Raw genomic sequence first — 16766 nt, 5'->3', positions numbered from 1 at the left:
GTTTAATTTGCCTGGTAACCTAGAGCTCAAAGAGCCATTTGAAGGCAGAAGTAAAAATCAGCTTCATCTGTGTGTGTGTGAGAAAGGAGGAGAAAGAGAGAGAATAAAAGCCTGCCCTGTCTGTAGCAATTCCTACACTGCATACTGGAGCCTTTATACCTTTCTTGGTTAAATAATAAATAATGATGTTTTGCCCTTTGAGATTAACTACTTCGCTTTACAAGTGTCCAAAAAGTATTTCACCGACATGCCTGTCCCATCACAAATCAGTGGGATGCATCTCACCAGATATACTCTGGAACAAATGGATAAAACACTATGGTCTGATTTTCTAGGTTTGTCAAGAAATCACATGCCATTTCAGTAAAACCATTTGAATGGCTCTGCTTCAGGAGATGACTATTTCATAAACAAGGCTTTCGACATTCTTGTAAACAGAGTTGTAGCACAGACCACTGCATTACAGCTCTTGCTAGCTTCCAAGCAGACCCTTAAAAGGATGACATCGTGAGGGATGGCACATTTTACTGAGAAAATGCATTTTAACAACTAACTCTATTACCAGTTTTATTCTCAAAAGTGGGAAAAGTCAAGGTTAGGTGAGGTTAATTCATCCTGATATCCTTTCTGGAAAAGCAGGCAGCTAGAAAGTCATACACCTGATCTGATCATTTAAGGATTGTGGAAGAAAAGAAAGCAGAAAGTGAACCATGGCATATATGTATGGATTAGGCAATCTTCTACTGCTATGGAAGCTGGTTCTAAACCAATGAAACAAAAAAAGTCCAATGGGCCTGAAAGTGTACACATCTACTACTTAAATCAATGGGATACAGTTCAGATGATCCTATGTACAGGACAGCCAATCACAGAGTGCACACTGACATCCTACACTTGCACATATCACACTGGCCTTTAAAAAAAAAACATTGGTGATTTGGTTTCTCCATTGGTGACTGAGTTCTTCTAAGCAGAGGGGGAAAGCAGATTCAAACTCTTCCTTTCTTTTCTCTTTTCTTTGCTAGTGCAACACCTACCTTCTCCAAGGCTCCCTGGCTAATAGTCTGTGTGGGTAACATGAGGGTGGCATCTCCAGAGTGAACGCCTGCATCTTCCACATGCTCTGAAATAGCATGTGAAATAACCTGCACACAGTAACACCAGAGCAGTTAGTCACCTCACCCTCTCTCATGAACTGTTCCCCCATTTCCAGCCCAGCACAGTCTCCTGAGCAGAGCTGTATCCAAACAAGGATACAGATGGGGGATGGGGGGGGGGGGGGGGGGGGGGGGGGGGGGGGAAGTGAATTTCCCAAGGTTTTGGGGAGAATAGGACTGAGGCAGACACAAGGCATACAAACAAGAGGATCATGTTAGTGTCTTTCATACCATGGTTAAGCAAACTGCACACATGATAAAGCCTACCACAGTCTGGTCATCCTAAGGCTTTCTTCCTCTAACACACGTTCTGACAGAAGGTCAGAAGGTAAAAGCTAATTAGGCTTTAAACCAGCTCTTTAAGTTCTGTTTGCCATGAACACAAAAAAGTTGTCATTCCCCAACAGAAACAAGTACGAACTAACACAATTTTTATGCTTTCCCACACACACACAATCTTTTGTGGTGTTTTACTCATGAGGAAAAACAAGCAGAGGAAATTCAGGCCTAAGGTATCAAGTTGAATGAATTGCATCAGGGTGCACTACCTCAGTACCAAAAAAATTGATCTTGTCTGCTGGTTAAAAATGAAGACTGAAACCAGAATATGTCTGTTAAATGAAAAGTTTGTGATTTTTTTTTTTTGTGAGAAGTCTTTGATTAGTAATGAATTGCAAGGTGAAGGTGTAACAACTTTGGTAATACCATAACACATGCTGATACAATTCTAATGAAAGTAATTTGTGAAGCCAGTAATCTGTAAATCCAGCAAAAATTATATTCTAAAGGATTCATTAACATGGTTAAGCAATGCTTAAAAAAATAAATATTTAGATGTATACAATAAGGCACGCTGAGCTTTTCAAGCATGATGTTTTTGAACCCAACATGAATTCATGTTTTCTTCTTTACTGTTCTCTGCACAAATCCATGGCTGTATAGCAAGTCGTTCAAACCACACATTTTTGCAAATCTCCAATCCTGAAAAACAAGTTTAATACAAAAAAAAAAAAAAAAAAAAAAAAAAAAGGCAAAGTTCTTACACTTCCTGCCTTGGCTACAGCATCCATTTCCACCTCACGGGCACCTTCAATAAATTTAGTGAGTACCACAGGATGATCCTGTCATCAAGATAAGATAAAAGAAGAAAGTTTTTATTTGAGAGTATTTGGGGACCATCCAAGTGCTCTGCTATTCATCACTGAAAAACCTTTGGAAGCAGAATCTCACAAGACCAATCTATTAATATTCTTATTTGCACAGATAAGTGACCTTTACAAAGACATAATGGGGTGAAACTTGGCATGATTTCCCCGAAGTCTCTGATACGTAAATTTGAGCCCTCCATGTCACCATGACAGGGAAATCTGTGGCAAAGCCACAAAGAGCTTTTAAGTGAGATAGCAGCAAAAAGATGACAGTGGGACATGTGCATGGATCCAGTGACCTCTGATCCTGTCTCCCAAAAACAGTCCGTACCTCCAAGATCTTCAATTCCTCCTCCCTCTGAGCCTCCCAGCCATCTCACTGGACATACTGCTTCACAAAGTAATTGATTCTTGGCATACTTAATGACTTTGTATAGTGGCCGTTTGCTGTTTTAGAGTCATATATTTTAGGCAACTGATCATTCCTTTCTCATTTCTCTGCTTGGTTTCCTAAGTGTCCCAAGAAGAGGTTGCCACCAATTATAGCTGGCCAGGAATGACCTGTCCTTGACTCTCAATTAGTTCCCTGGTATACATTGTTTTCCTTTCTCCTCTCCTGCCTATCTCTGGGATGCCAGCACACACTTCCTTCTCCTTTAGTGCTTTCTCCTTCCAGCTGCCGGCTCCAACAGACAGTTAAAAATCTAATCCACATTCTTTCTGGCCAGCTTTATGTCTCAACATTTTACTTGTCCCATCCACTATTAACTGCCTGTTATTTATTAGAGAATAAAATGGAATAAATGACAGTCAGTGCATGCTCACAAGGCTCCTCTTGAAAAAATATAAAGCAACTCCGAAAGTTACAAGACACAATTCCTTACATTTATCAGTGCAAGGGTAAATTCACAGGCAAGGACAATGCCACAGCCTACACTGTTTCATAAATTTAGTGGCTTGTGTCCTATAACTTTGTCTTGCTGCAGTTTTTCACCAGAAGATTTTATACGTGCACAGAACCTTGTTTACTCTAATCTGTCTCAACTCGCACGAGAAGTTTTGAACATTGTTGACAACATAAATGCCATAATGACACAACATCGTAACAGCAAACTAGTTGAACAACAGAACAACACTGGTCAGGCACTTTATCTGGAGCCATTCTTTTGGATGAAGCAGAACTAGGTAAGGCTTTGTAACCAGAAAACTAAAGCTTGTGTCCCACAAAGATGCTCACATTCATTGTATGCTCTGAACTAATACTGCTAGCTTCTGAGGAACCACTCACAGGCTACAAAGCCTTGGCAAGACTGAAAAAAAACCCTCCCTAACTTAAAAGCAGAATACAGTACTTTTGTTCAGGTTTGATTTTTGCTAGCTTAGCTTCATCTATGCTATAGGTTTTGTCAATATAAAGTACCAGATGGAAGAAAGAAGTCTTCCTTCCTTCAGTAGTCTGACCACACTAGCAAAAAATTAGCATGTAAATTAGTCTAAGTCTCTGCAGGATCAGGGCCAGAGCACCCTGATCTGGTGCACTAAGAGAGGAAAAGACTCATGGTACACAACTGGTCACATTTGCAGCAAAAGTAAGTGCCTTGTTTGTGTACAGAATTGGACATCATAAGGATCCTACGGAAAACCCACTTTTTCCCCTAGGAATACATCATGTGCTGCCAAGACTCTACAACTTCAACTCCCAGCAGGACCTCCTGTACCAGAAACAAGACCTCTCAGCAACAAAGAGCAACACTGCCCAATTCGAGTCAATCAAGCTGTGACAAGTTAAGCTGACCAAGGATCACTTTCCTGGGCTTCAGCCTCCTGTAGGGTACCCACTGCCATCACAAAGTCATCCAAAGTCATCCACCAGCATGAGAAAGTAACCTGTCCCACTGAATGTGGCTTAAAGATGCTGCCTGGTCTGCTTCTCTGAGTGTGTGGGGAAACACTAAGCAGAGTACTTAAAATAAAATACAGAGAGAAGCTAAGTGTTTTGGGAGGCCTAGCACTGCTGAGTCTGGTTTCTACCACAGGTTGCCTCTGTAGTCTTTTGAGAATTAGTTACGTAATTCTTTCTGATGGAACTAACAGTGGTACTCTCCTGCTTTCAAAAATGCCTTTGAAGTTGTTCAAAGATGATAATAAGTGGTCTGATTGCTTCCACACTAACCTATCCTTCACAATATTATTACTTTGTAAGACATCTCCCTTCCATTCCACCTTTTCTTCCTAAAATGCTAAACTTCCATCATTTGCCTCATATACCTGAAAACCACATGGTTTTGGTCTCGTTCAAGCTTTAACCACCTAAGAAATCCAAGTAAGCAGTAACGTGTCTGGCTTCCACAGCCAGTTGTGTTTTCAGAGAGCTCCTCTTTGACTTACTTATTTTTACCTCCAAGATCCCTGTGACTGTAGTGTTTATGGTGCTATAGTACTGTTCTGAATAGCGACCATTCAAAAAAAAAAATAAACCAAATCCACCAAAAAAACAGGGGAAAAAAACCTCAGAAGAAAACAGACCAGAAGGTGAGTCCAAATTCAGAGACTGTTGAAAGGTTAGACTGTGAATTCTTTATGTTCTTTATTCAGCCTCGATCATTTAATTTTTTCTTCCTTCCATATTTTCATCTCTTCAGACATCCCTTGTACAATAACACTGACGGTAACAATAGAAGAAATTCAGGCGCTGAGTTGTTTTCTGTGTTCTGAAACATTCATATATTTGGGAAATTGCCCTACATTTCAACATACTAGACCAAATCCCTTTCTCTTTGCTAGAAAAAAAGACACTTAAAAACACCACCAAACTTAACTTTTGAAAAAAATTTAGAACAGAAATCAGAGCTTTAATCTTCTGCATTACATACTCTGCAGATCAATAATCTCACTGGATTAACAGTAAGCAGGCAGCAGTCCTGCTTTTGTGACAGAGGAAAATAGAACTCGATACATGGTTTGGAGAGTTACATGTCATAGAAAAACCATGCAATTTTTCCTGCATTTAAATGAGTAAATTAATTAAATAAATACATAAATGTAATTGCTAAGAGAGAAGATACCATGACAAAATTTTGAGTTCAAAGAAGCTGGGCAAAACAGGTCAGAAATGAGTGAAAGATGCTATCAGTTCTATGTTGGTCCAAACTCTAATTTCACTGGGTCCTCCCCAAACAAGGAAGGGAGAGAGTGAGCAAAACACAATGCAGAAACAAAGAGATGGAAAACACAGTAGCAGTGAAACAAATACAGCAAAAACAAGAAGAAAAAGCAGTAGCAGCACGAAGACTGGTACCTGAGAGACTCTGGTGGCTTCTGCTAAGAACTTCTTCATTTCCTCTTCACTGAAGACTACATTCATTGCAGCCCCACTGTGAGAATGGCAAAGAAAAGAAGACAGGTCAGCTTCCCTCTTGACTTCAAGGGAGACAGCACTGTTAGACACCACACCACAGACTAGCCAAGCAAGCTCCTGACTCCAGCCACTTGTTCGACTCTTGACTGAAAGAAAGGCAGATGGTACCTAATGCTTCCATTACACTTCCCAGGGAAGACGGGTGACCTCCAGAACCGTAACAAAGAATCAAATAAAGACCTGCGGTTATGTAGCGTTAGCACTGCTGCCAAATCCCCTTTCTGACCCAAGTCTTTAAAGCTCCCCCTAAGCCGGAGGAGATGGCTCGTCAGCCAGATGGCCCCACTGAGGACCCAGACCTTCACCATAAGGGCAGGTTAGCTGCCAGCCTAGGACAGAACAGATGCTTTGCTCACTTTAGCCCAATTGCTCATCAGTGACAGATGAAGCCAGGAATGCACAGGCCACTGGTGATGGTTGTGACAATGTAAATGCAGATGAAAATGAGCTGCTCCCTGGTCACTTCACTACGTTCCTCCCCTAAAGTCTTAGCCTATAAGGGAGAGGCACAGCAGATACAGATATTCTATCTGAAAACTACTTTGAAACTGAGCTGTCAGTAATACCAGAGAGAGGGATCTGGGAGAACGGAGGTTGAGAGTGATTCAGGTCCCTTTTAAGGACAAGCATCTTTTAAAAAGGATGGTACATTGATCACTTCTACTACTGATGCTCAGTGTGCCCTTTGCTTCAATGGGCAAGCTCACAGAGGCAGTGGGAAAAAGTGGAGAAAGGATCCATCCCACAAAATCAGTCACTTTAGCCTCAGATAAATAGACACAAGTACCTAGGTAATTATACTTATCCAACTACCTCTTCAGCTGATGTAAATCAATAGAGGTCAATTAAATCCATGGACCTATGTCAGTAGCACCACTGAGGATGTGAGCTGGTGCATCCAGTATGTAATTGGTGGGGAAACGCATTTAGTTTTCTAAGGCAACTGGCCGTATTTGTTCAAAGGACAAAGAAGTCTAGCTGCAGACTTGCTGCTGTTCTGCAAATAGAGGCCAGAGAGCATGCTGTGCTAGGGCTTTTTGCTTTCTGTTTCCTCAAGTTTTACATCCTCCAGTTTCATCTTTCTCCCTGAAGTCCCCCTAACCTGCACAAATACCCTTTAGCAAATACTTACACGGAAAGGGCCTATACTAAATTTAATATGGATGGAAACAACAGGCTAAAAGAAGTGTTCCCTAAAAATCTGGGGAATTACATCAGGAGCAGTTTCTAGCTTATCCTCCTGATCCAAGTGCTGTTTTTTAACTTTGCTTCTCAACCCCACTGCAAGCTTCAGAAACTGGATAGAAAAGTCATTCAGCAGTCTCTTCTAAAGGATATTTCCTTGAGGGCTGAACATACTTTTCTTCTTTTCAAATAAAATGTTTTGGGTTTTTTTCTCCCCTGAAAAGATATATTGTGCCTCATCATTTTGATATGTGTCTCTCTCTCATACGAAAAGCATCCTGTCTCTGATTTATTTTCACCAGCAAGCTGTCTCTCTCTGCCTAGTCATCCGGCTATGAAGAAACTCCTCGCAGAGTGATCATTCAGAACGTGTGAGTTTGCTGTGTGTACTCACTGGTGTAACTTCTTCAAAAATTCTAGCTGTTGGAAACGTGTGGCCCTGTACAATGTCTATTTGAAGAGAAGCAGCTGCCACAGTGCAGGAACATAAACCATGCCTGTAAGCAGAGAAGCTTAGCAAATAAGAAGCTGAATTCAAAAGATGCACTGTCATTTTCTGAAAACAGATGCCAACCCCAATAAATGGCTTCAGCATGTTTCCTTCTGTTTTTCCTGGTGGCAAACAATTTTCTGGCTTAATTGCACAGGTAGTAGTCTCACAAACCTTAAAGAATATCCCAGATGGTTTGTAGTTTTGGCCTTGAGATATGAAAAAGGTAATGCAGCTAAACAGAATTCTTATGATTATGTTCCACCTTTGATCTGTGCCTGATGGACATAAGGGATCCATTGGCTTCCTTTATTGGTTTGAGCAGTTGTCCCACCTGTTAAGATGGGCAGCTTTATGCCACATGCACCTAGCACAGCGTTTTCCACACGTCCCATGAAATTACTCTCCCTTGTCTCCAAGAGGTTTTTGCAGTTCATACCCACGACTCGAGCTCTGATGGCTGAGCCTTACCTCAGAACATAGGAAGGCCTCAGCAAACATGGGTAACTCACAGAGCCTGCAAATTCAACTGCATCTCTCTAAAGAAAGGGAGGAAAAACATGCTGTGAACAGGGAAATATTTTAAAGTCATACCAAAATTTCAGCTTTAACAGCATTTGCACTTCACTAGCCATTAGGACTATGGAGAGAAGTTGGGGACTACAGCCTGGGCTGAATGCAATACATGACTCCTTGGTTCCAGAGTTGCCATCTTCAGACCTTCCCTGTCCATAGAGCTTCACCAGGAAAGAAAGAGCAGTGGCAACACGTCACCTGCTAGAATAGTTTCCAAGGCCAGAAGGATAAACTAGGGTAGCCTGACAGTGATGCTAACTTCTGCTGGGCATATACCCCATGTTATGTAAAGGTGATTTAAAGCTACTTCCCTTCCATTTTCGATCCCACTCCTAGTGATCCTATAGCATCACTTTACAGGGATCAGAGTGTTCCTCAACATCAGCAGTAAAAAGCTGTCAAATCTTTTTGGAACCTTGAAATGTGTCACTAAGTTGGTCCCTCTGAGCAGATGCTCCCAATAACCAGTATCTACTTCATCATTTCCCAGATGCATATCCCAGCTTACCAGTGTACTGACTGCCTTCCAGGGAGCCTGAGCCACATGCAACTTATCCAGAACAGCTGAGAATATGGAGCGATCTTCTGCCTGGTTAATCTGCAGAGCATTTGTGCCAAGGATATTTACTCCACTCTGGTGCAGTGGCACTGCCAAGTTGTTGGGAATCTGCCCACCGACAGAAATAATGCAACCACTGCATCCCTGTTGGCAGACAGAAAGGAGCACAGTCATGTCCAGTTAGCTTAACGTTAAGGGCTGTTAAAACTCGGAATCCAGTATTTAGATTATATAATTTTTCAGGTTGCTACGAGCAAAGATAGATCATAATTGTGCTGATCTAGAGGCATCCAGGCTGCGCACTGTGATTATGTGTAGCCTCCCAAGCAATGATATCCTTATTGATGCCACTCAAAACCCACCAGTAACCTGAGGCTAAATTCCCCAGGAAACCAAAGAAATTTGCAGCATTCACATGCCTTTTGACATCAAGCCAAGATTTCATAAATTCTGCTAGAACCACAGACTGTTGCTTTGTTTGCATGTCATGTTTAGGTGCTTCTGCTTTCCCAGTGAGGATAAGCACTGAGCTGACACAGGCTCCCTTGCTTTGCAGAGGAAGGGCACTGTGCTATGAAAATGCGATGCCTCGCAGTGAAATTCAAAACTCTACTCGGCATGGTCAGGTCTCCCTCCCCTGTTCTCCTACACGTGTGAACACAGGACCACCACTTCAACTGAGCCCACTCCTGTCCTCTGCTGCAGCCTTTGGTAGCATGAACAAACAAGATGTTTCAATCCCCCTTTTCCCCAGTAAGGGAAAAGAAGACCCCTTTCTCAGTCTAGCTCTTCTGAGAAAACACCCTTTCCCATGCTCATGGTCAGAGACTTCCAGAGTAGCAGACATTCATGCAAATTCTTTTTTACTAGAGTTGCAAGGCAGTAACCTCCAGCAGAAAGGCAATGGGAAACAACTGGATTTTTTTTTCCTGCCAGCACTGCTATTTGCTAAGCAAATAACCTTTCCTAGCCTCAGAAGCCTATCTTCGAGGAGTGCCCACTGCTGACCCCTTGTTGGCCTCTACAAAGCAAAGCAGAGTCTTTGTTCAACAGAGCCAAATCTATCAGACAGCCTGTGATAGTCAATTACTCTGGATACACTTAGCCCTTTATTTTAATTCATCCTCATTATTCCTGACTAGCTCCTCATTTCTGGTAGTGCACAAAATAGTAACAAGTATTTCAGCCAAACTGTTATACATGCTCATTTCTTCACAGGCTATTTGCAAGCACTTCAATTCCAGACATGGATGAGGCAGGACAGGTGGCACAGCATCCCCCAGCCACAATGGCAAATTTCATGTCTTTCACTGGGCAACAACAACATTTTAAGTGAGGAAATAATAAATGGCAAATAACAAGAGACAGGTGAGCTTGCTTGCAAATACACATCCTTCTTCAGGTGCAAATATGGGCATTTTTTTTACATAAGAATGCCTAATGCTTTCAAGTACAATGTAGTCTGGTTTGAAAATTTTCAATAGTAAAAAAAGGCCTTAGAGGATCCACAACAATTATGAGGATATGAGTTACTTTTAGATTATGTAATAATTGAGGGTAATTAAATTAAGGGTACTTTACTTCCAAATTAAAGCTCGTGAAACTTTGCCCAAAGGAGAATCAGGCCCACAGTACAGCTGCAGTGAAGAGCTCTTTTGAAACAAATATGGTTTACACACTTTTACCCATCCCTAACAAACGAGAAACATAAATAAAGAGATCCACAGTTTGGATCTAACTTTTAGACTATCAATGTTCTTTTAATTAACAAGTGTGTTTTTCCTGAAGAAAGTTAGCCCCACTGGCCTTCTGGAAGAGGGACTTCTTAATGAGGGATTTAAAGGGATTTAGAGTGGACAATTTGCAAGCTGAGGGCAGGATGGGCTAGAAGTGACCGAGAAAAAACAGATGATAAATGCTACTGCAAACCCTGCTCAACAATAATATGGTTAATTTCCTACCATAATAAAAATCCACTAAAACGTATGACATTTAAGCAGCATTTATTATCCCAAGGTCTTCAAGATTATTATTTGCTGAACATGCTAATATACAGTTCAGGAGATATTTTTTTTTCCCTTTTCACCAGGCTCTTTAGGAAGAATAGGCAGGGAAGACACGGAGGGGGTGTCACTGTCTATGTCAGTGACCAGCTGGAGTGCAGGGAGCTCTGCCTGGGGAAGAAGGAGGAGCCGACCAAGAGCTTATGGGTCAGGATTAAAGGGAAGACAGGGACAGATGACATTACAGTGGGGGTCTGCTGCAGGCTGCCAAATCAGGAAGACCAAGTGGATGAGGCCCTTTATAGACAGGCAGAAGCAACCTTACATTCAGAAGCCCTGGTCCTCATGGGGGACTTCAACCATCCTGATATCTGTTGGAAGGAAAACACAGCAGGGCACAAGCAATCCAGGAGGTTCCTGGAATGTGTTGAAAATAACTTCCTTCTCCAAGTGATAGGGGAAGCCGATGAGGAGAGGGGCTATGCTGGGCATTGTTTGCGCCAACAAGGAGGAGCTGGTGGTGAATGTGAAGCTCAAGGGCAGCCATGGCTGCAGTGACCATGAAAGTGTGGAGTTCAAGACCCTTAGATCAGTGAGGAGCATGCAGTAGCAAGAACACTACCCTGGACTTCAGGAGAGCTGACTTTGGCATCTTCAAGGATCTGCTTGATAGGGTACCATAGAATAAAACCCCAGAGGGAAGAGGCACCCAAGAAAGCTGGTTAATATTCAAGGATCGCCTCCTCCAAGCTCAGAAGCAATGTGTCCCAACACAGAGGAAGCAATGCATCCCAACAAAGAGGAAGTTGAGCAAAAACGCCAGGAGGCTCCTTGGATGAACAAGGGGCTCCTGGACAAACCCAAACACAAAAAGGAAGCCTACAGAGGGCAGAAGCAAGGACAGGCAGCCCAGGAGGAATACAGAAATTGCCTGAGCAGCCAGGAACTACGTTAGGAAAACAAAAGCCCTGATAGAGTTAAAGCTGGCCAAGGATGCGAAGGGCAACAAGAAAACCTACAGGTATCTCAGTGCTAAAAGGCAAGCTAGAAAAAAACATGGGCACTTTCCAGAAGGAAACGGGAGACCTGACTACCTGGAACATGGAAGAGGCTGAGGTACTCAATGGCTTTTTTGCCTCAGTCTTCACCAAGTGCTCCAGCCGTACAGCCCAAGTCGCAGGAGGCAAAGGCAGGGACTGGGAGAATGAAGAACCACCTGCTGTAGGAGAAGATCAGGTCTGAGACCATCTAAGGAACCCGAAGGTGCATAAGTCAATGGGACCTGATGAGATGCATCCACAGGTCCTGAGAGAACTGGTGGATGAAGTGGCTAAGGCACCGTCCATCATATTTGAGAAGCTGTGGTAATCCAGTGAAGCTCCTGCTGACTAGAAAAGGCGAAATTTAACCCCCATTTTTAAAAAGGGAATAAGGAAGATGCAGACAACTACAGGCTGGCCAGTCTCACCTCTGTGCCTGGGAAGATCATCAAGCAGATCCTCCTGGAAGCTATGCTAAGGCACATGAAAATAAAGGGTATGATTGGTGACAGCCAGCCTGGTTTCACTAAGGGCAAATTGTGCCTGACTGATTTGGTGGCCCTCTACAATGAGGTTACAGTGTTGATGGATGAGGAAAGAACAACTGATGTCATCTATCTGGACTCGTGCAAAGCATCTGACATTGTCCCACATGACAACCTTGTTTCTAAACTGGAGAGACATGGATTTGATGGACAGACTACTCGGTGGGTAAGGAACTGCCTGGATGTTTGCAGTCAAAGAGTTGCATTCAATGGCTCAGTGTCCAGGTGGAGACCAGTTATGAGTGCCATTCCTCAGGGATCATTACTGGGACCAGTGCTGTTAAATATCTTTGTCAGTGACATGGACACTAGAATTGGGTGCACCCTCAGCAAGTTTGCTGGTGACACCAAGCTGTGTGGTGCAGTTGACATGCTGGAGGGAAGGGATGTCATCCAGAGGGACCTTGACAGGCTTGAAAGGTGGGCCCATGTGAACCTCATGAAGTTCAACAAGGCCAAGCGCAAGGTCCTGCACATGGGTCAGGGCAATCCCAAGCACAAATACAAGTTGGGCAGAGAATGGATTTTGAGCAGCCATGAGGAGAAAGATTTGGGGGTGCTGGTGCATGAGAAGCTCAACATGGCCAAGCAATGTGTGCTTGTAGCCCAGAAAGCCAACAAAATCCTGGGTTGCATCAAAAGAACCGTGGCCAGCCGGCCAAGGGAGGTGATTCTCCCCCTCTACTCCACCCTCATCAGACCCCACCTGGAGCACTGTGTTCAGCCCTGGGGCCCCCAACAGAAGAAGGACATGGACCTGTTGGAGCAGGTCCAGAGGAGGGCCAGGAAGATGCTCAGAGGGCTGGAGGACCGCTCCTATGAAGACAGGCTGAGACAGTTGGGGTTGTTCAGCGTGGAGAAGAGAAGGCTCCAGGGACACCTTGTCACAGCCTTCTGGTACCCAAAGGGGGCCTACAAGAAAGCTGGAGAGGGACTCTATACAAGGGCATGTAGTGACAGGACAAGAGGTAATGGTTTTAGACTGAAAGAGGTTAGACTTAGATATAAGGAATAAATTCTTTACTGTGAGGGTGGCAAGACACTGGAATGGGTTGCCAAGTCCCTGGAAATGTTCAAGGCCAGGCTGGATAGAGCTTTGAGCAACCTGGTCTAGTGGAAGGCATACCTGCCCATGGTAGATGATTTTTAAGGTCCCTTCATGGCAGGGGGATTGGAACTAGATGTTTGTAAGGTGCCTTCTAACCCAAACCATCCTATGATTCTATGATAAATTGAGACTCAGCTGCTGCACACTTCTTCCTTTAAAATCCTGCTCTTAATTCCCAAAGCATACTCTTGCCCAAAGAGCAGCCCACTGACCTGCTAGTGAATAGGACTGCTCCACTGAGAAATGCGGGCAGACAGAAACGGACTCCACTGCCTATCACTTTGTCATCACCCATATTTTAATTCTAAAGAAAATTAATAACATCCTTCCATTACATATCTTTAAAAGATATGCTACAAAAAATCTAGTGAAAAAGCATAGAGAGAATTATTCCTCCCTTTATAACAAAAATCATTCCTTTTATTACTATCTTGCTTTTATGTCATTAGTAATAGAGTTGGGTTTTCTTTTTACCCGAGTTTGAAAACAAATTAGACCATTAAAATTGTACCTAAGAGCCTCCTTTAGTTTTATGAATTGGTTCAGAATGATCCTAGAAACGGAAGAAGAATCAGAAGAGGCCCTCAAGCAGATAGATATTAAAATAAAAAGGGAACATCTTCTCTGGAAACAAAAAGGCAATAAATCTGAGGGAAGGAATTTTACTTTTTTAAAAATTATTGTCCTCATAGACTACCAGCTAACTTTACATATTCACAGTAAATTAAACTTCCCTCCAAAGCACAGCACTGATGTGCAGACCTCAGTCTCCGGTGAGTCAGAGCAGCTGTGAATGTCGGCTGGAGGGGAAGAAGTAAAAGGGGACACGTGGGAGAGCTTCTTTTTCTGAGGAGGGACAGCTGAGTATGACCCTGGGATAGGACTGTGCAAAGCTGTGAGCAGCTCTTGGTAGGCAAGTTCCAGCCCCCCCAGTCTTGTTGGTAATCTTGCTCCTCCATGCAGCCTAATTTTTCTAATCAGAAAAACTGGGACAATCAGTGCACCTACTGATTTAAGCTTAATAGTTACCCAAGGTTTTCTACTAATCCTAACAACATTTAGGGAGTTGATGTATCATCTCTAATGAGGGCAAAGGGTTGTGTCCATTGTTTGCTGATAGTTTTCCCTGTGGTTTGCTAACCATTTAGGACTTCCGAGTATTTGCCACTGTTCATTGTACATTGGAACACTAGAGGAGGTTAATGAGCTAAAGAGTTTAAAAGATCAATCTGAAATCATGGCATTATTCATGGTTTGTATGTGAAGTTGGGAGAGAGAGTTATCTGCAAGCTTGGTGAGAGATCTCAGAATCAGATCCTGAATTTTTAACTTGATTGTTTCCTTAGGGACCAACTTCCAACTGCATTTGCCTGAGGAAGTATTCTGTTAACGGGTTATTAGCATTTGGCTCACTCTTTTTTTTAAAAAAAAAAAAGAAAGAAGGAAATATAGCAAATACTATGTTTCAGACTACACTCTGCTGGAGATCTGGAGGTTGTCCCCAGGTCTGCCTACATCTTTTTGCATGACTCTGTAGTCTTTTTACCCCTCAGAGACTCAGTTTCCCTACTTGTAAATGGGGCATAATGATACCATTCCCTTTTGTCACCACTTAAGAAAAGTGTTGTAAAACATCTGAGTATTTATAACTCATCTTGGGATTCATTAGACTGCACAACCTTAGCTTTGGATGCTTAGGCTCAGGCCCTGATGTCTCTAACAGCTCCAGAGCAAACACCAAATTGGTTGTTTTCATATCCAAGTCGGAGTAGCAGAATTTTCTGCAGACTCCCAACTCTCTTCTCGCCCTTTTTATTCCCACCACCTCAGCTCCTGCTGTCCCCTCCCTACCCTCTCTCCTCTAACAATCATTTTTTTGTTTACTTCACAGGCAGGACAGGCTAAAAACATGCCCGGAAGCATAAGCATAGCCCACCTGATGAGCATAGCTGGCTGAGCTAGAGAACTGCCAACAGCGGCCCTCCCCTTCACCTCTGGGTACCACAGGGTGCTGCTATTAGACCTTAAGATCTGCAATGCCTCCCATCAAACTCACCGACCCCTGCTGTGACAAGCCCGATAATGCAAGTTTCAGTATGTATGCATTATTCCTTTCACATGTTTTTCTTACCCAACTTGCTAATTACTAGCACTACGTGTTTTAATGAGTAGTTGCTCCCTCATCACCTATCTCTACCTTCTCTTTGATCCTGCAGTAATTAGATGCTGTGTTTCATTAGTGTTATTTATCTGACAAACTGTCACACCAGTTTCCTTCACAACCCAAGTTCAGAAGTTCAGTTTTGCTTAAGTAAACAAGAGTTCAATGCTTATAGAGCTTAGTCTTATGGATAATTATAAAGCAGTCAAAGACTAGCCTTTAAGACTCCAGAGAGCCACCAGTCTTTTGGTCCATCCTAAATCTATGCTTTCCAGTAACAGTCCCTGTTTTTATGAAAATTTGAAGAGGTAAACCAACATGAACGAATAGGAAAGTATCAACATGCAATCTAAAAATGCTCCTAGACAGTATTTTACAAATGGTTTAAGAACAGAGCCTAGAGACTAGGACTTGAGTTCTGATGTGCTTTGGTTTGGCTCCAAATTTGGGAATGATCAAAGTATGGCCAGGTTATAAAGCCATTTTAGAAACTGGCACCCAATCACAAAGGAGATGAGATGAAATTGTCATGTACTGGGAAAAAGAGCCTAGAGGAATCATATGTTTAACATGGCCCGGGTTCTGCAAAGTCGCTTCAGCAAGTTACACATCCAGCTTGCACTGAATTTCAAGGGAGATGAAGTTCCGGTAAGCACCTTCGAAAGCTTCAGCCACAAATCCAAGATGAGTGTGTCACCACTTAGAAAGCAACATTTTCCATTGTGGGACCGATTGATTAGATTATGTATCACCCATCACCAAATCTGACTGGGACCCATCTCCATCTCTTAGTATCAGCACTTCTGACCACTTGAAACCTCCTAACAAACAACTGCAATGTCTGGATCGGGAGCTGGAACACGTTTTGGTCTGATGGCCATTCCAATGCCCCTTCCCGATCTTCCTGACTGCGTGCTGGACCACATTCTTCACGTTGCCACTGTCTTGCCACTGCATGGCCAACAAGGCCATGACTGCAACCTGTTCTTGAGCACACGTTACCGTTATGCACATAAGTTGTTTTACTTCTTCAGAGGGAATGCTTGTGCTTAAAGCCAAGGATATGCTTATGCTAAAGCTCAGCACCGCAAGGGCAGAACAATTTGTGCGATAAATGACTGTGCAGCAAATTAAATCGGCTTGTAAATATTGCACAATATGGCATCTTGCAAAATAATTTAATATTTATTTGGCATTCATTATTGAGCAGTCTGCTAGGAACATCAACGATGTGTAAAATGCAACATCGGGATCCAAACCAAACAGCTTTTGCTAGCAAGCTCTCCCCCCTCACCCCCAGCTGCTCCGCCAAAGCAAGCTAGTGACATGAATTTTGAAAAGTTTCATTTGCTTCATGGCTTTTTATTGTGCTTCTG

General features: G+C 42.9%; 1 protein-coding gene across 1 annotated transcript in view; it reads right to left on the bottom strand.

The window, feature by feature from the left end:
* The window catches only part of CPS1 (carbamoyl-phosphate synthase 1), a 90612-nt gene that overhangs the window by 18409 nt on the left and 55437 nt on the right, over window positions 1–16766 (bottom strand). Inside the window, exons 25-29 of the mRNA XM_037398850.1 lie at window positions 8483–8677; window positions 7870–7937; window positions 5604–5679; window positions 2201–2278; window positions 1038–1145 (exon numbers count right to left, since the gene is read on the bottom strand). Of these exons, the coding sequence (XP_037254747.1) occupies window positions 1038–1145; window positions 2201–2278; window positions 5604–5679; window positions 7870–7937; window positions 8483–8677 (525 nt within the window). The remainder of the gene's footprint in view (window positions 1–1037; window positions 1146–2200; window positions 2279–5603; window positions 5680–7869; window positions 7938–8482; window positions 8678–16766) is intronic.

The sequence above is a fragment of the Falco rusticolus genome, chromosome 8 (assembly GCF_015220075.1).
Source record: "Falco rusticolus isolate bFalRus1 chromosome 8, bFalRus1.pri, whole genome shotgun sequence".
NCBI lineage: Eukaryota > Metazoa > Chordata > Aves > Falconiformes > Falconidae > Falco > Falco rusticolus.
Note: the sequence above shows the minus strand (reverse complement) of the source record. Positions and strands in the feature narration are given on the sequence as shown.